The 19,743-nt window shown below is 45.9% G+C and overlaps 2 protein-coding genes and 1 long non-coding RNA gene across 3 annotated transcripts; 1 reads left to right on the top strand and 2 right to left on the bottom strand.

The window, feature by feature from the left end:
- The first annotated feature begins 365 nt into the window (after positions 1 to 365).
- rpa3 (replication protein A3) lies at positions 366 to 4,357 on the top strand. The gene is made up of 4 exons (XM_052071336.1): positions 366 to 664; positions 763 to 837; positions 2,561 to 2,672; positions 2,754 to 4,357. Exons 1-4 carry the CDS (start codon positions 563 to 565, stop codon positions 2,846 to 2,848), a joined length of 384 nt encoding a protein of 127 aa, XP_051927296.1. The 5' UTR covers positions 366 to 562; the 3' UTR covers positions 2,849 to 4,357.
- A 4,204-nt stretch (positions 4,358 to 8,561) lies between these two features.
- On the bottom strand, positions 8,562 to 15,962 carry LOC127604982 (major histocompatibility complex class I-related gene protein-like). Its single transcript, XM_052072439.1, is given in 7 exon segments — positions 8,562 to 8,800; positions 8,913 to 9,218; positions 9,550 to 9,828; positions 9,930 to 9,988; positions 13,337 to 13,553; positions 15,398 to 15,493; positions 15,575 to 15,962. Coding segments are annotated over 7 exon segments (1,569 nt in total). The 5' UTR covers positions 15,948 to 15,962.
- Positions 15,963 to 17,537: 1,575 nt separating this feature from the next.
- On the bottom strand, positions 17,538 to 18,819 carry LOC127604314 (uncharacterized). The gene is made up of 3 exons (XR_007963243.1): positions 18,405 to 18,819; positions 17,836 to 18,102; positions 17,538 to 17,710 (listed from the first exon to the last, which is right to left on the bottom strand). It is a non-coding gene; the product is annotated as an uncharacterized LOC127604314 (long non-coding RNA).
- Between the last annotated feature and the right edge of the window lie 924 nt (positions 18,820 to 19,743).

Raw genomic sequence — 19,743 nt, forward strand, 5'->3', positions numbered from 1 at the left:
AATTTTAATGTATTCAGTAAATCTGTTATTTTTTCAATAAACTTTATTTAAACAAAAGGAATAGAACAAAGAAAAAGTAAAATATAGGAATGGTATACAAATTCCTAAAACACACCAGGGAGATTAAAACAGGTATAAAAATAAAATAAAATAAGGATGAAACACAAAAGAAGGGGTAGTGCAAACAAACTCAATTTTCAAGTTTGTAAATTATGTTTTCATCGCCTTTTGTTTCGTACATACAATGTCGATTTTTTTGAATAGTTGGTTTCTCATGCAGACATTTGGATCAATTAATATAGAATTGTGCAAAAATAATAACGTTTCTTAAAGTAAACTTCCGGAATTAAACGGACATCGGATGTGTCGTACAGGAAACTTGGGTATGTTTCCCTCTATATCTCAATGCTTGCCGCCAAAGCAAGCCTGTCTGATTCTTTGGTAAGATTGAAGCTATCCACCCGCGTGGCGTACGTTCTAAGGTAAAAGTAAGTTAATAATATTCTCGCGCCACAAAAGTTAGTTTGGTGGGTGTCAGTCAACGCCATTACATATATCAGTTATGATGTCTGATAACCAAGGTCTTCCAAGACCTCGAATTAATTCATCGATGCTGTCACGATATATAAGCAAACCCGTCTGTTTCGTCGGGCGTGTTGAGAAGGTAACTGCCGTGCCTAACTATCGTGATTCACAACATCCCATACGCGATATTAATGACCTTAAGGTTAACGCGCTGTATTGTTCGTTTGTTGTGTTTAGGTACACCCAACTGGAAAATCTTTCACGATCACTGATGGAGAGGGACAATGTGTTCACGTTGAATTAAATTACCCCGTGAGTATATTTTTGTTCTCATACAGTGTCCAAATTGCAGCACATCATCATCATTTTACGTGTGTGTAAATGTCAAAAATGAATTGATTTACGTGAAACCAGAAGATCGTTTAAAAAAATCCCCGTGATTGACGTTTTTCGTGCGACAAGTATTAATTAAGCCTCCGATGGCAAGCGGGTTATAAACGACCCGAAGAAGTAATTTCCTTTGTTCTTAAAAACAATATTTTAATATTATAGTTTTTCATCAAAAAACATGTTTTCGACGCCCCATCAAATTCCTCATTCGTGGAATTTGATGGGAGCCTTATATTCCTGTCAATTCTGACTGCCAGGAGTATAAACTTTGTCCCAACATACAGACTGTTTAAGAACAGTTAGCTATAGCGAACATTAGTGTTTGTATGTGTGTGTGTGTAAAAGATGTGTGAACATTTATCAACATTTAATTTGAGATCGAAATTTGCCTTCAGCGCTGATACAGATACCAATTATTAACAGCCAAGGAGGCCACTAATTCATATTTGGAGGCGAATTTTATCCGCAAGTGCGGCCTGGTGGTCGATTTGGTTAGCGCGTCGACCTCACAGTGCACAGGTTGTGGGTTCTATTCCGGCTCCAGCCTTCCTGTGTGGTGTTTGCTTCTTCTCCCAATGCCTGCGTGGATTTTGTCTGCGTACTCCTCCCACATTCCAAAAATATGCACGGCAGGCTGATTGAACACACTGAATTGTCCCTAGTTGTGAGTGTGAGTGCGGATGGTTAAGATAAGATAAGATATCCTTTATTCATCCCACACTGGGGAAATTTACAGCTGGGATTTATATCGTGTTTGTGGAATAGGTATTAATCAGAAAAATCCAGCTGTGTTCAGCCGTCTCGGGGGATGTTGACGACCATTTTCCGACTTGGGACATGTGACGTTGGCAAGGCGAGCCATGAATGGTCATTACCTTAGCCCTGACTAACTATGATGTCATTTTCAGTCGACAACAAGTGGCAAACTGAACGGCCCCTGAGATGGATTAAAACAACAAAACAAAAAGTGGATTTGATGCTGCTTAATTCCTATTCCACAAACACAATATTCATCAGACTACCATGTTAAAACTAGTGAGGCAACATATAATTTTGAGGAAATTTTTGGACTTTAATTCCCCTTTGATAGGCAACAGTATTCTTTTGGAACACTGAATGTGTATATTACAATAGCTTAATTTGTAATATGTCAGAAGTCGCATTGCCGCTAACATGGCCGCCATTGCCCAGGCTTCAAGTTTGGTGCCAAGCAGATGAGTGCGTGTGTGGGTGAACACGCAAAGGACTCCGCGAGAATAATTCTTTTTTCCTAATTTAACTTGATTATTATCACATTAAACATGTACTTTGGCCCTAAATTACTACTTATTTAAACCATTCATGGCGCCGCGAGAGTGGCTGCCTTTCCAGCAGCTCCAATTTTGTTGTTGTTCTACTTCTTCCTTTCATAACTTTGCTGCTGTGAATCTGGAATTTCTCCATTGCGAGACTAATAAAGGTTTTCTTAATCTTAATCTTCATGCACCCTGTAAACTGATAACATGATCAGCTGTCCACTGTAGTAACCCTCAAAGGGTTTACATTTGTGTTCATAAGTTGTTAAAAGCATTTTGTTTATTTGGCTTATGTTATTTGTATGTTACCATTGACCTTTCATTGAAACTTTTTTTTCACCATCTTTCAGCTTGCAGAGGAGCTTTCTGGAATTGTAGAAGTCATTGGAATGGTGTCAAACAAAGGAGCTATCATGGCCACCACATTCCAATGTCTCCCAGAAGAGAAGGGCATTAACTTTAGTAGGTTATTATGTACGAACATGTCAGATGAGCTTTGATTTGAGCGTACTTATAATGATATTCTGCACATGTTCCCCACAGACCTGGAACTCTACAATGAAGCTGTAAAGATCATCCATGACTTCCCCGAGCACTATCCTTTTGAAGTGGCTCCGGCTGAATCGGATTTATTTTAAAGCAAACGTTTTGTTCTGAAAGTGACCCAAAAAAATCATCATGAATTATATGAATCAATGAAAATATTTCACAATAAACCATCTGATATGAAAGTGACCAAAAAAAACAATCATCATGAATTATACAGAGATGAAAGTCCTCCTGATTTTCAAATTTTAATAAATTTCTCCGTAGGATTGAGGAAAAAATTGCCTAAAATTAATCCGAATATTAGTTGACAACATTGAATGAACACGCGTTTCAGTTCGTTGTTTTGCTTTCATGAGCGTAGCCATGTTGAGGCACTAACACTAGTAACAGTAAAGAGATTTTCATCTCTTTATAAACACACCTGCTAAACCCCAGTGGAACGAATCAAAGACGCAGTGGACAAGACAGTTGTTGTCGTAAAAGATATATTTGGATAAAAAGGGAAACGCACAGATTGGCAGAAAAACGTGTCCGTCCGACTCAGAATGTCGTCTCGGCTAGCTTAGGTTAGCTGTTGTGTGTGACGTCGGCTGCGTTGGTGCTGATTGGTTGAAATCAAAAGACGCGCTTGCGTACATGTTTGCGTTGATGCACGCTCAGCAGAGAGCAGCGGATCATCTACTGCTGAGTAGTGATGGGAATTCCGGCTCCTTTGGCTCGGCTCCCTAAAAAGAGCCGGCTCTTTCGGCTCCCAAATGGCTCCTCAGTTTTTTTTGTTGCTTAAATTAATTTAATACCAAAAATAACGTAATATTATGTGTAAAATGAAGTACTAATGCAAAAAATGGACATTATATCAAATATTTATTATTTATATGGCTTTATTTATATTCTTCTGAACATACTCAACATGGAGTGCTACAAAAATAAAAACAAAGTAAAAAGACCCATCTCAAAACAAGGTCGTCAAAAAGTTCCAATCTCTGAATGTGTATATTTATAAGCTTTTAACTATTTACAGTAAAACAACATAAATAAGCTTTGAATACCACACAACAAATTATATAAATTTAAAACATTGTAAAACAAAAAGAAAAAAAGCAGCATTCAGGTAGGTTTTAGCTTGTCTTTAGCGAAGATTGGCATGAAGAAAAACCAAGTGCCTCAACTTTGACCTCTTTCTCCTCTCTGTTAATATTTGCCCTGTTTTGGAGAAGATTCTCTCTGAGGGGACAGATGTTGCGACAACACACAGGCAACACAAAATGGATGAAAATCCCTTGCAATCATTTTACCCAATTCCTCGTCAATTGTGTTCTGTTTTGCTGGTTTTATAGCTTTTTGCATAAAGTGGCTCATAGAGCTCTGGGTTGTACATCTAGGCAGTTGTGACATTGCAGCAACAGTTGCAGACACACTAGCACCTTCATTAATAGCTGGTTCCCTTGCTTGTCTTTTCTCTTCAAATTGTACTCATGGGTGGACATTTCTGATGTGCCTGTGCAGGTTATTTGTGGAGCCTGATCTATGGGATATTTTAACCTTGCACAGTCTACACGCTGCCTTTGAACTATCAATTAAATTGAAATGAGTCCATATTTCACTGCGTTTCCTATCCATTTTCTCACCTTTCCACTTTCCACCGTGTTGTTTTTTTTTCACTAACTAGCTCTCTCGTCTCCTCGTCTGTCTTGTTCGCGTGCTGCTGTGTATGTCTCTTTAACCCCTCCCCCTTCTCTAAACTGCAGCGCATGTGTGTGTGTGTAACCCTCCCTTTCCGGCTCCCAATGAGGAGCCGGCTCGTTCGCAAACGACACATCACTAGTGACATGCACGTAAAGGAGGGTAGTCGTTGAACTGTGCCCACTGCTTGTCCCAACTTGATACGCCCATGATCGTCATCGTAACCCTGGCGATCTTCAGAGCACAATATCTGGAGTGGTTTGGTGTTTGAAATGTACCACTAGTGAGTCGTGTGAACAGCTGTACAGCAGGGGAGATCATTTGTGTTTGTCCACGTGCTTTGTACACACCCAACACACCGGAACATATCGACAAGCCACTGCTGTTGTCTATTGTGGCGTAATTGTAATCTGTTAAATGATTTCGACCTCTTTTAAAATTCAGTTTACATCACAGACTTTCATCTTAAAGCTGTACAATTTCTCATTGTTCAGTCGGGAATAAAGCCCACATAAAATTATTTTGTGTCCAGCCTAGTCCTTCCAGAGACTCGGCTACACATACATTTTGATAAATTAATTGGTGAACTAAAAAGCAACAATTATCAAGCGAAGAAAAGGGGTTTCACTTATTTTATTGAACATTAAAATGCTCAAACAATAAACAAGCAACAAAATTAACGTCAACCAACAACAGTCAAACATGCCGCATCACAACAAAAATAGTGAATAGTAACTGCAACAGCAGCAGCGAACAAAACAAACATAAGCTACTCCTTGCTTTCTTTTAAATTTGCATTCAACAAAACTAAATACTTCAACTTGGACGGGCTGGTTGCCTCTCCTTTCCCTTCCCGTCTCCCTCTGAGCACGGCAGCTGAGCCACTGCGAAACCTCGCTTCAGACACGTGGAAAGAGAGAGAGAGAAAATGACATAGCCGGCTCTCGTGGTTCACTTCAAAGTCGCGACCGACACATCACGAGTGCACACTGCGCCCACTCTGTCTCACTTTCACAAAAAGCCGGCTCTCGTGGTTCACTTCAAAGTCGCGACCGACACATCACGAGTGCACACTGCGCCCACTCTGTCTCACTTTCACAAAAAGTATTTAAAAATGAAAATCAAAACAAAAAAGCAGTTCACCTTGAACCACCAGAAGTTGTTCGCGATCTGCAGTCTGCACTTGCAGCTTGCGATCTTTTGTCATTATTATTCTCGTTCCAAGTCTGTTTCATGCACAATTCACAGATGAAAGAAAGAATGGCAATCTGGAGTGCCGGGAGAAGCATTTGAAAACGCGACACGTGAGCTACGATTGTGAACACGCTGCCAAGGTGCATCTTGTGCCTCCGCATCAGGTCACCCGCGATGGTAGGAAGTGATTAGCATTTCACAACTCAGCCAAACTCTTGTGTCGACTTTATTTCTCCGTGTCTTTCTTCTTTGGGGCGTTATGGCCGTTGGTCATCCTGGCACGCGTGCCTGCCCGGTCACGGGTCGACCGCGGAAAGTCGGGCTGTGTGTGTGTCCTTCTCTTGTCAAGGGCTGTTTTTGATCTCTCTGGATTGATTGTAGTCTAGCGGTGTCTGCTCAAGGAGCATCCTTTTTCTTTTTCATATTTCATATATCTGTAGATGTCCAGATGGAAAACAGGTCCTGCGATGTTATTGCCCGCCCTCAAAAAAGGGCACTGACATTGCCCAAAAAAGGGAAACATATTGTGTCAGATAGTTCGGCGCGTTCAAACGTGAAAGTGAAAGTATCGCTGGCGGTTGGATTGTTGGGTCATTGCGCAACAAGTCATCGGGAAACCGATCATAAATGGCCCAAGCACTGAGCACACCTTGCTTGGAGTAAGGAGAAGTAGAGATAATTAGGTACAAGAAAACACAAAACATTCATCATAAATCTGAAAAGCAGAAGGACCGACTAAAGTCCGGGACTGGAAGTCGGCACGCACATAAGTAAGAAACAAAAAAAATGAGCAATGCTCAATGGAACCTTTTCAGAACGACTTTGTGATCGGCCATCAAGCAGGCGATCGTTCGTACGCGTCCTGCGATTGACTGGTGACCGCTCTGCCGTTTGTCTGCGTGTGGCCTGCAGGTTGCGAGTTGGTCTGGGTCTTAAAATTGACTTCCAGGCGAGAGAGGGAGGGGGCATGAGTGAGAAGCGGTCGTAAAACAGGCCAAAATTCAGAAGACTCATGGCATTCTCGGCCTGCTTTGACCACGTGCAAGCGTGGAAGAATAAGTCACAAATCGACGTTTCGACGGATGGAGTCGCTCTCGAGTAGAAGAAAGTTGATTGCTATTTGCGCAAGTCAAAAACGTGTCACGAAGAACAGGTTGACCAAGGCTTTCTGCCAGGTTCTTCAGAACCAAACTGTATCATGTTTGGGATTCCAGAAATGCAGGCTCAGACAAAGTGCAAAAACAAAAATATTTATTGCAGAAAAGTACAGGCTGAAATCGCTGGCCACAAGGAGCCAGGAAAAGCAAACAAACAAAAAAACATTTCATCAAACAAAAGGCAAAGTTCAAGGGAACAGCGAGAAGAAGTCCAATTACGCCAAACCAAAGATCAGGATCAATAAAAAAGCGATCATGAATATACTTCCAAAGTTCAACGGCAAAACGAGAAAGAAAGGTCGAGGATACAACAGCGAGCAAAGTCAATCATCCAACAGAGACTTGGCCACGCGACAAAGCTTGGCGAGACCCGATGGGGAAACGGCGGAGCGGGCGCGCCTGCCGGAGGGCGACGCCCTTCGCTCAAACACAATCAAAACCAGACAGAGCATGACACTTTCCGGCAGGGATCTCGCTCAACCTCTCGAGACGGCAAACCTGCAGCGCCTCTGCTGGCCGCGGCCAAGTAGTGCACCCCGGTGGCCATTTCCATCTGTGGCACGAGTCGAGCGATCGATCCAAAATGTTCGGACGAGGAGCGCAATGGTTCACGTGACTATGATCAATTCGCGCTTTGGCAGAGTTGTTTGCTCAAGCGAAAGCGGTGATGGAAGAATCGTTGTCGTGCTCTCGACCTTGGCTCCGTGGGCTCCCTGTCGGGGTGTGCCAAAGAATCACTTAATTCATAACTTATGACGATAAAGTTGACATTTCAAACCGCAAATCCAATCAAACAAGAATGCAGAGATGCCATCGAAACCATCGAGCACATTTTTGGAGGACCATAAAATCCCATTCAATCGTGACTTTGACGACATTCAGTTCTTGAATTCGTCAATTGATTGCTCCCCCCAAGTGTTCTTGGTGTCTGAAGGGAGAAGAGCCGAAGCAAAGCGTGAACGAGAATCCACATCAATATGGCCGAGAGCATTTCCACATTCCAAAGCCGCCGCGTCTCACTCGGCAAGGGGCTCGGAATCGGTGGAAACGGCTGAGGAAGTGCAACCGCAGAGTGAGATGTGAAGCGAAACGAGTCACGCTCGCGCCAAAGGATTTGCTCCGCTGAGACGTTCACTGTCGAATGACTTTTGCAGCGCTGTCCGATCTTCTACTTGCGTCTTTTTATTCTACAACTGTTGCCGTGTCTGCACCGAACAGTACACGGTGTCATTTTGCGTATTCTTTATCCTCTGTGTTGAGACATTTTGATTTGCGTCTGACTTAAACTGTCCAAGATGGCCGAAGCTCAGTGGCCGTTAATCAGCAGTGAGACCAAACAAAAATCAAAAACAAAACAATTTTTTTTTGAAAAATATGATTTTAGGGAGGGCTGTTTGAAATGACACCTGACAACCATTGTTGTTGTCTTTTTGGGGACAGCCGGAAAGGCTGATTGGCATTTCCGTTTATTTCATTGGACAAGAGGATTTGTGACACGAGTGGTTTCGGTTACGAGCGCGGCCACTCAACAAATTCAACTCACATGAAAGGCTCCTATGTTGTTGTTGTTGTTGTTGTTTTTTTTTTGGTGCACAGCGAGAGCTTCTCACGGCGTTTCTAAAATCAACATTCACGTGTGCATCGTTACGGAGCCGACTCTTCCTGCCGTTTCAAGCGACTCCCGATTCACGCTTTGGTGGCAAAGGCCTAAATCGGACGTTCGTGGAACTGCCCCGTTTATTGTGGCTCAAAGGAAACAGAAAATGTTTTACTTAGGCGCTGCAGAGTATTTGGCTGGAAGGAAAGAGAAAGAAAGTTTTAGGATGACGGACTTTTTGCCACAAGTGGCGCAAGTTCTCTTTGGATCTTCCCGACAGACCAGATCTTGGCGTCCCTCACCTTGTCTGTTCCGGCGACGCTTGGCAAGGACCGCCGCCACCCCCGCCGCCAGCTGAGCCAGGACCCCCAACGTGACAGCGATGGCCACCACCATCTTGACTTGTTCTTCTTTTCACGTGGCAACAAAGATGTGGGCCATGAAGAGAAGCACGCGAAGGGCTCGTCACGACACCGTTCGCGAGAGTCAGTCCGAGGTGACGCAACGATTCAAGTGGCTCACCTGCGTCACGCGCGTTGCTCAGGATGTTTTTGCCGTCCAACTTAACGACGATGGCTTCCTCGACGCCGGCCAGCGTCACACATTCGTACTTGGCCTCCGCGTCGGGCGCCGCCTCCACTTTCAGGTGGGCCGCGGTCTGGAAGGTTCCGTCGTGGTTGCGGAGAGTCTGGCCCATCTCCATGTCCTCGTACAGCTGCTCGCCGTCCTTCCTCCAGAAAAGATCCGATGTGAGGGGGTAGTAACCCGTCGCGAAGCAGGTGACCGGAGAGGAAGGCGTCTTCTGGAGGAGAGACACCATCGGAAGCTCTGCGGCGAGGAGGGAGAGAACGACTTAGGGGGGCCAAAGACGACGCGAGAACACGTGGGACGAGCAAAGATGGAGAGAAAGTGCGAGAAGAACTTTGCAAGGAGAAATGTGGGAGGAGAAATCGTGTGAGAGGAGGAAGTAGGGAGAGCATGCGCAAGAGGATGACGCTCAGGGAATGTGCAAGGCAAAAGACGGCCGAACGCGTCAGGATCAAGATGGAGGGAAATTGGGAGGGGACAAAAGTCGGGCAAAATGCGCGACGGCTTGAAGGACGGAGAAAGGGTGAGGAGGACAGTTGAGAGGACGAGAGAGTGTGAGCGGCCACCGCACCTGTTCTCATCAGGAAGTCCCGCCCATTGCTCACGTACGTCTTCAAGTCAGCAAGACAAATCTCTGTGACGTATCTCTTCCAGTATTCTTTGAGGCCGTCCAATTGTTCCCACTTGTTCTTTGTGATGAACGCTTGTGGATTGGCTGCGATCCAGCTCATCGTTTTCCACTCAAATGAGATGAAGTCTTCTCCGTCATACCTGTGCTGATTCCAAACATCCACCTCACCAGTCTCGTCATCCCATTCACAGCCGTTCATCTACTGCATCATGTGAACGCCTGAAAGTGTCACGCACACGATGAACAGAGAGAAGCCAGCAGCGACGTTCATGTTTATGAGTCGGGGCACATCCACTACGTTGTACGAGCGGAAAACGAACCTCCAGTTTTGTTGAAGCGCTCGTTCAGGATTTCAAGGTTGACTTTGAACACTCATTGACTCATTGTGTGTCCCAATGATCCTAGAAGCTAAGTTGTCTGGGGCTTTATGCCCCTGGCAGGGTCACCCATGGCAAACAGGTTCTAGGTGAGGGGCCAGACAAAGCACGGCTCAAAAGACCCCTTATGATGAGTAAAATTAATGGATCTCAGTTTCCCTTGCCCGGATGCGGGTCACCGGGGCCCCCCTCTGGAGCCAGGCCTGGAGGTGGGGCTCGTTGGCAGGCGCCTGGTGGCCGGGCTTACACCCATGGGGCCCGGCCGGGCACAGCCCGAAGAGGCAACGTCGGTCCCCCTTCCCATGGGCTCACCTCCATGAGAGGGGCCAAAGGGGTCGGGTGCAATGTGAGCTGGGCGGCAGCCAAAGGCGGGGACCCTGGCGGTCCGATCCTCGGCTGCAGAAGCTAGCTCTTGGGACATGGAATGTCACCTCTCTGGCATGGAATGTCACCTCTCTGAAGGAGCCCGAGCTGGTATGTGAGGCAGAGAATTTCCGACTGGATATAGTCGGACTTGCCTCAACACACAGCCTGGGTTCTGGTACCAGTTCTCTCGAGAGGGGTTGGACTCTCTTCCACTCTGGAGTTGCTCACGGTGAGAGGCGCAGAGCAGGTGTGGGCATACTCATTGCCCCCAGGCTCAGTGCCTGTACATTGGGGTTCACACCGGTAGACGAGAGGGTTGCCTCCCTCCGCCTTCGGGTGGGTGGACGGGTCCTGACTGTTGTTTGTGCATATGCACCAAACAGCAGCTCAGCATACCCACCCTTTTTGGAGTCCTTGGAGGGTGTGCTGGAGAGTACTCCTGCTGGGGACTCCATTGTTCTGCTGGGGGACTTCAATGCTCACGTGGGCAATGACAGTGATACCTGGAGGGGCGTGATTGGGAGGAACGGCCCCCCCGATCAAAACCCGAGTGGTGTTTTGTTATTGGACTTCTGTGCTCGTCACGGATTGTCCATAACGAACACCTTGTTCAAACATAAGGGTGTCCATATGTGCACTTGGCACCAGGACACCCTAGGCCGCAGTTCGATGATCGACTTTGTAGTTGTATCATCGGATTTGCGGCCGCATGTTCTGGACACTCGTGTGAAGAGAGGGGCGGAGCTGTCAACTGATCACCACCTGGTGGTGAGTAGGCTCCGATGGTGGGGGAAGATACCGGTCCGTCCTGGCAGACCGAAACGTATAGTGAGGGTTTGTTGGGAGCGTCTGGCGGAATCCCCTGTCAGAAGGAGTTTCAACTCCCACCTCCGACAGAGCTTTTCCCATGTTCCGGGGGAGGCGGGGGACATTGAGCCCGAGTGGACCATGTTCCGTGCCTCTATTGTTGAAGCGGCCAATCTGAGTTGTGGCCGTAAGGTGGTTGGTGCCTGTCGTGGCGGCAATCCCCGTACTCGCTGGTGGACACCAGCAGTAAGGGATGCCGTCAAGCTGAAGAAGGAGTCCTATCGAGCCTTTATGGCCTGTGGGACCCCAGAGGCAGCTGACGGGTATCGACTGGCCAAGCGGACCGCGGCTTCGGTGGTCGCCGAGGCAAAAACCCGAGCGTGGGAAGAGTTCGGTGAGGCCATGGAAGCCGACTTCCGGACGGCTTCGAGGAAATTCTGGTCCACCATCCGACGTCTCAGGAGGGGGAAGCAGTGCACCACTAACACTGTGTACAGTGGGGATGGGGCGCTGCTGACTTCGACTCGGGACGTTGTGAACCGGTGGGCAGGGTACTTCGAAGACCTCCTCAACTCCACCAACACGCCTTCCTTGGAGGAAGCAGAGCCTGGGGACTCTGAGGTGGGCTCTCCTATCTCTGTGGTTGAAGTCACCGATGTTGTTAAAAAGCTCCACGGTGGCAAGGCCCCAGGGGTGGATGAGATCCGCCCGGAGTTCCTCAAGGCTCTGGATGTTGTGGGGCTGTCCTGGTTGACACGCCTCTGCAACATCGCGTGGTCAACAGGGAGAGTGCCTCTGGATTGGCAGACCGGGGTGGTAGTCCCTCTTTTTAAAAAGGGGGACCGGAGGGTGTGTTCCAACTACAGAGGGATCACACTCCTCAGCCTCCCTGGTAAGGTCTATTCAGGGGTGCTGGAGAGGAGGGTCCGTCAGGAAGTCGAGCCTCAGATTGAGGAGGAGCAGTGTGGTTTTCGTCCCGGCCGTGGAACAGTGGACCAGCTCTACACCCTTAGCAGGGTCCTTGAGGGTATGTGGGAATTCGCCCAACCAGTCTACATGTGTTTTGTGGACTTGGAGAAGGCGTTTGACCGTGTCCCTCGGGGAGTTCTGTGGGGGGTGCTTCGTGGGTATGGGGTACCGAACCCCCTGATACGGGCTGTTCGGTCACTATCCCACCGATGTCAGAGTTTGGTTCGCATTGCCGGCAGTAAGTCGGAATCGTTTCCAGTGGGGGTAGGACTCCGCCAAGGCCCTTTGTCGCCGATTCTGTTCATAACCTTTATGGACAGAATTTCTAGGCGCAGCCGAAGCGTTGAGGGGGTCCGTTTTGGGGGCCTCAGTATTACATCCCTGCTTTTTGCAGATGATGTGGTGCTGTTGGCTCCTTCAAACGGGGCTCTCCAACTCTCACTGGAGCGTTTCGCAGCCGAGTGTGAAGCGGTTGGGATGAAAATCAGCACCTCCAAACCATGGTCCTCAGTCGGAAAAGGGTGGAGTGCCCCCTCCGGGTCGGGGAGGAGATCTTACCCCAAGTGGAGGAGTTCAAGTATCTTGGGGTCTTGTTCACGAGTGGGGGTAGGAGGGAGCGGGAGATCGACAGGCGGATCGGTGCAGCGTCTGCTGTGATGCGGACGTTGTATCGGTCTGTCGTGGTGAAGAAGGAGCTGAGCCAAAGGGCGAAGCTCTCAATTTACCGGTCGATCTACGTCCCAACCCTCACCTATGGTCACGAGCTATGGGTCGTGACCGAAAGAACGAGATCCAGGATACAAGCGGCTGAAATGAGTTTTCTCCGCAGGGTGTCCGGGCTCTCCCTTAGAGATAAGGTGAGAAGCTCAGTCATCCGGGAGGGGCTCAGAGTCGAGCCGCTTCTCCTCCACATCGAGAGGAGCCAGATGAGGTGGCTTGGGCATCTGATTCGGATGCCTCCTGAGCGCCTCCCCGGTGAGGTGTTCCGGTCATGTCCCACCGGGAGGAGACCCCGAGGAAGACCCAGGACACGCTGGAGAGACTATGTCACCCAGCTTGCCTGGGAACGACTCGGGATCCCCCGGGGAGAGCTGGAAGAAGTAGCTAGGGAGAGGGAAGTCTGGGCTTCCCTGCTAAAGCGGTTGCCCCCGCGACCCGGCCCCGGATAAGCGGTAGATGATGGATGGATGGATGGATGGACTTTGAACACCTCCTCATTGTTGATACTGTTGTACAGCTCTCGCTCCAACAAGTCTGGATCCTCTGCTGCGATTTTGTTCACCCAGTCCAGCTTGGCTTTCGTTTTCCGGCTCTTGCTGTCAAACTGCAAAATCTGAACGCCGTCCACATATGCGACCTCCCAGTACTCTGGCAGATTTGCGATTTGAGAGGACACTGTGATGAAATAACGCAGCGTATGTAGCGCTGAAAGAAAGGACAAGAAAATTTTATTCTTTTGCTTTCCATTCGGCAGCCTCACGCAATGCATGGTTGACATGACTCCATCCGCTCTCTGGGCCTCGACACTCTGGACATGATTGACCACACGTTTGATCGGAGCGCATTCTGACTCACAAAGCTTCTCTGTGATTTGACAACCCCACACTCATCGTTTTCTCTTTTTGATTTCTTCAAAGATGTTGAATGCTCCTCACCGTTGGTTGAAACACACTTACAAAAGAAATCAAATGACCTTACATTGCACGATTGTCATTCATTTGAAAAATAACAATTGAAATAATTGGATAAAAGTCAGACATGATACCCCGCCATCGAGAAAAAACTAGAAACTAGAAAGTTATCGACTACCCACGCATGAAATTCAATATCGGCTACACAGTGCGTTTTCCGACAACGATGATTTTTAATCAATGCAATCATATCGGATCGAGAATAAAAGAGTTCACATACTTTTCAACGGTGATTCTCAAAGTGTGACGTGATGAAAAGAAACACGACGTTCGAAATCAAATAGATCAGGGGTAGGAAAACTTTTTGGCTCGGGGGCCACATTGACTTTTCAAATTTGACATGCGGGCTGGGTCAGCACAAGATACGGTACATAAAAAAGCGTTTCACTTTCTCTTCGTTGACATGCCATAATCTACAGCAGTGTCTTTTTCCAGCCAAGGCACATTCCTATCGCTGAAAAAAATCCACTAGCCTAAAATGTGAAAAAAACGCTTATTTTAACAATTAGTGTTGTGTTGTTATGATAAGCGTTTTTTAAAAATTGAAGAATAACGTTATAACACATTGATTAGGAATCAATTCTACATCAATCCAATATTTTATAGTCTTTCATATTTATTCTCACTCAGTGTGATAAAAGATTTGGATGACCACATTTCTGATATCCTGGCAGCGTTTGACTCGAAGGGTCATGTATTTATTTAATAGATACATGTAATTACATATGTAAAACTTCCATTCGATTCAAATGCACGGTACGTTTTCAACTATTGAAGTACATTTGTTGTTTTAACTTTCACGTCCAACACATTTGCATGAAAGCGTTCATTGAGTACGTCCATTTATTTATGTCCCTACGTTTACGCGCCCTGTGAATCAAGCGGCGCAAACGGCAGGCAATAATAGGAGTGTCCATCCATCCATCCATCCATCCATTTTCTGAACCGCTTAATCCTCACTAGGGTCGCGGGGGGTGCAGGAGCCTATCCCAGCCGTCTTCGGGCAGTAGGCGGGGGACACCCTGGATCAGTTGCCAGCCAATCGCAGGGCACACAGAGACGAACAACCATTCGCACTCACACTCACACCTAGGGACAATTTAGAGTGTTCAATCAGCCTGCCATGCATATTTTTGGAATGTGGGAGGAAACCGGAGCACCCGGAGAAAACCCACGCAGGCCCGGGGAGAACATGCAAACTCCACACAGGGAGCCCGGAGCTGGAATCGAACCCGGTACTTCTGCACTGTGAAGCCGACGTGCTAACCACTGTTGATAAAAAAAATTCTTGCTTTATGTCATTACTGTGTGTTTTTAAAATTACGGGACTGTTGAGTGCTGTTTTTCTTCTTTAAATGATACATGACAACAATTTGTTGTCGTTTTGGATTATCCCCATTCACACTTTGGGAACAGAGCTCTAATTCAGACCTTCGTAGAAAATGTTTTACTGATACGATCGAGGGTGTATGGCTGAAAGGAAAGACAAACAATATCACATTCACTTTTTGTCAAAAAGGCGCAAGGCAAATCTTCCCTTTGGCTCCTCCTGACCGACGAAGCATTCGTGTCGCTCACCTATCTGGGGATGGAACCCGGCAACAACCACCGCCACCACCAGAGCGAGGATCACCAACGTGACAACGATGGCCGTCATCTTCCTGACTTCTTCTTCTTCACATGGCAACAAAGAGCGTGTGATGAAGAGAAACACATCAATGGCTTGTCACAAATCAAGTAAATGCGTGTCATCACCTTGGATACGCGCGTTGCTCAGGATGATTCTTCTGTCCAGCTTGGTGACGATGTCTTCCTCGATGCCGGCAAGCTGGAACACACATTCATACTTACCCTCCACGCCGGCCGTCACTTCCACTTTCAGGTGGGCTGTGGTCTGGAAGGTTCCGTCATGGTTGGGGAGGGTCTCCCCCATCTCCACGTCCTCGTAGATCACCTCGCTGTCCTTCCTCCAAAAAAGGGCCGACGCACTGGGGTAGAAACCCGTCGCGTGGCAGGTAACGGGAGAGGAGGGCATCTTCTGGAGGAGAGACACTGAGGAAGCTCTGCAAACCAAGGCAAAGATGGAGAGAACAATTGAGGGCAAAATAGGATGAGAAAACATTAGCATGACGATGGTGAGAAAGTGAGGACAAAAAATTGGAGAAAATGCACAGTGGCTTGAAAGATGGAGAAAATGTGAGACAACAAAACCTTATCTATATCTATATTTATATTGCACTTAATTGAACGGTATACATTGAAACTGTAACATTTATTTTGTGAATGCAAACACTTTGTTTTTCTGCTTTCTTCTTTCTACCCCAAATCTTGCTGCTGTAGACTGTAAATTTCCCCAGTGTGGGGCAAATAAAGGATATCTTATCTTAAAATAGGGAACGTGTAGGAGGATCAACGATGGCTTGAACATGCGAGGAGAAAAGATGATACATGTGAATGACAGATGGAGGGAAGTAGTAAGAGGATGAACGAAATAGCATCCGAGGACAATTGAAAGAACAATAAAAATGTGGGAGAGGACAAACAATGGAGAACATGTTTGAGCGGATGATAGATGGAAAGATCATGTGAGTGGGTGTCGGGACCAGGCTCGGACACAGGACACAGTTGCAGGGTTCAGATTCAAACGGGAGATGTATTTGAGGGCTGGTGAGTAAAGAGACAAACTATGAAAGAAATGAATTTAAAAAACCTCACTGAGCAGGTAAGAACTCTCTGAGTTACACGCATAAGGAAGAAACACACTGACACAGGATTAAGTGAGAGGACCATTTAAAATAGGGGTGCCCAACCGGTCGATCATGATCACTGATTGGTCCTGAGTCGATTGCGAGAGGTGTAGGAAGAAATGGAGAAAAAAAATGTGTGTATGTTTATGAACATACATTTGTTTCAGTGCACACTGCACCCTTAGCATCCTGTCAGATTTACAGAAAAGGTATTTCCGTATTTTCCGCACTATAAGGCGCGCCGAAAAGTCTTCCATTTTCTTAAAAGCTCACAGCATGCCTTAAAATCCGGTGCGCCTCGTGTATGGTCATTACAGTAATATGTCAACTCCAAAATGGCTCCTTGCTGGAGACATGCAATAGAACAGAGGTCCCCAAAGGCTGGTCGGCGAACCGGTACCGGTCCGCAGGGCATTTGGTGCCGGGTCGCACAGAAAGAACTTGCCTTAATTCCGTTTTATTTATTTCGGAATATGAAAGATGTTTTATTTAGAAAAAAATACCAGATTCTCCATTACATCCATCTCTGTCACGCTTGACACGCGTCAAACCACGCTTCTGCGCCACTGACCGATTATGCAAAAATAAAAAAATAAAAAGACTGGAAAAAACTGCTGGAGATCGCAAATGACGGCAGCCTTAAAAGGACGTTCAAGACATCTGGATTGTATTTATTTTAATAAAGCTCCAGGGAGCCACTAGATGTCGCTAAAGAGTCGCATGTGGATCTGGAGCCAAGTGTTGCTGACCCCCGGGATAAAAGAGAGAGCATGTGAGGATGTGATCGACAGATGAAGGGAATGGATGAGAGGAGGGAAGAGAGAATGTGAGAGGACAAATGAGAGAATGATATGTGAGAGAGAGCATTGGACCTGTTCTCATCAGGATCCCATGTCTCACATGCTTCTTCAACTGGGCAGGACAAATCTCAGTGAGGAAATGCTTCCAGTGTTCATTTAAAAAATCCAACCGGTCCTAATTGTTTTTTGTGATGAAAGCTTGTTGATGTGCTGCGATCCATCTCATTGTCTTCAGCTCAAATGATATGACGTCTTCTCCGTCATAACTGTAGTGTTCCCAGCCATCAACTTCACCAGTTTCATCATCCCATCACAGCTAATTTTCCTCTGGATCATGTGAACACCTGAAAGTGTCACGCACAGGATTTTTCTGAGAGAAGCCAGCAGTGATGTGTGTGTTTATTCGTCTAAAAAAAAGTATAAGCGCATCCAATGCGTTTTACGAGAAGAATGTTTAATGGAAACAAACCTCCAGTTTGGTTGAAGCGCTTTTTCAAGCTTTCAGTGCTGACTTTGAGAACCTGCTCATAGGCAATACTGTTGCGTGTCTCTCTCTGCCAGAAGTGTGGATCCTCTGCTGGGATTTTATTCACCCAGTCCTGTTTGGCTTTCGTTTTCCTGCTGTTGCTGTCAAACTGCAAAATGTGATCGCCATCAACATAGGCCAGCTCCCAGTACTCTGGTAGGTTTGGAATTTGAGAGGCCGTTGTGATGAAATAATTCAGCGTGTGATTGGCTGAAAGAAAAACCCGAACATTTCTCACATTTGATATTTTTTGTTTTACATTCAGCAATCTTGCACAATGCATATTTTAAATCTGGGGTGCCCGAACTTTTTGGACTGAAGATCTACTTTTCGATCAACTAACCTCACGGCATCTACCCTTACCGACACACGCACACGTACACGTACACGCACGTGTACACGTACACGCACACACACACACACGCACACACGCCATGATGAGAAACAGCCTGAAACTGAGGCATGTGATGCACTTGCGATGCAGCCTGTTAACTATCGTAGCTCACACCTACCGTTTTAAAGTGCTTCCCTGGGTCCTCCTAGGTTCCTCTTCTTTGCCCGTGTCCTCGGTGAATTGTACACAAAGCAAACTCTGAATGGGAATAATGTCGATAAAAGATTGAGAGCGCAACAGCTCTGATCACAAGCTGCAATTGCAGACTGATGAGCGCAAACAACTTCCGGTGACGTCATCACGCGCCCCCATAAATTCAAGATTTACCTGCTTTATTTTATTTTTAAATATTTATTTTGTGAAAAGGAGACTGATAGGATGATTATGGTGCAGCGTACATTAACACAAAAAAATATATTACTAACATGTACAAAGACACACAAATGGTTGTTTGTTTTTTTTCTCCTCGACACTCTTCGGTTCTACTTGGGACCTGTTTTAGATCTACCGGTAGATCAGGATCTACGTAATGGGCACCCGTTTTAAATGATTATGTAAGCTGTTGGAGCTTTGACACACTTGACCTGATTGACTTCATGTTTATCATTCTTAACATCCTTCCAAACCTTCTCAGTGAATTTAACAATCCCACACTCATAGGTTTTAACATTTTTATTTCTTCCAGTTGTTCATAAATATGTTAGACGCTGATGTGGCGCCACGAACAAGGTTTTGTATGTCCGTCAGTGTTGGTTTAAACATACTTACAAAAGAAATCAAGTGACATTACATTTTTGCTATTTTCTTTCATTTGAAAAAGAATAATTCAAATAATTTAATTCAGATTATATGTTGTAATATATAAAAACAAACAACAACAAAAAAACCTAAAAGATGCGTGTTATCGACTGTCTTTGCAAAATATTCAATGTAGGCAATACAATGTGTTTTTCCGATAAATTAGATACAACTTTATTGCCTTTACAGTGAAATAATGATTATTAATTCTACAGGATTAATCAATGTAATCATACTGGGTCAAGATGAAAACAGTTCAGATACTTTTCACCAGTGATTCTCCAAGTGTGGCAGGATAACCACTCGTGATACCCAAGCTCTTACGAATGGTAACGCAAAAGAAAATATGAATTAGATACACAAAAAACTTTCAATAGAGTCAAACGTGCATTGTCAATTTATTAACCCTTTCAGGGAGAGCGGTTACTCCAGTGGACATCTTTCCGTGTTATCAGCTTGCAGCAGGGGTGTCCAAACTTTTTGCCAAGGGGGCCAGATTTTATGTGGTAAAATGTCGGGGGGCCGACCTTGGCTGACATTCTTTACATTGAACAACAATATTGTTCAGCAAATTTTAGTAAGCCAGTCTGTTTCACATTTCCATTTTTATTTTAATTTCAACAATCTTAAGAATTTCTTTTGGTTCATTTGAAACAGGT

Source organism: Hippocampus zosterae, chromosome 7 (assembly GCF_025434085.1).
Source record: "Hippocampus zosterae strain Florida chromosome 7, ASM2543408v3, whole genome shotgun sequence".
NCBI classification, from domain to species: Eukaryota; Metazoa; Chordata; class Actinopteri; order Syngnathiformes; family Syngnathidae; genus Hippocampus; species Hippocampus zosterae.

Bases quoted from the DNA above. Each gene is read 5' to 3' on its own strand.
- rpa3 (XM_052071336.1), top strand. From the start codon at position 563: ATGATGTCTGATAACCAAGGTCTTCCAAGACCTCGAATTAATTCATCG. The intron at 665-762 runs GTAACTGCCGTG...TGTTGTGTTTAG, and splicing joins TCGTCGGGCGTGTTGAGAAG to GTACACCCAACTGGAAAATC. The intron at 2,673-2,753 runs GTAGGTTATTAT...TGTTCCCCACAG, and splicing joins AGAGAAGGGCATTAACTTTA to ACCTGGAACTCTACAATGAA.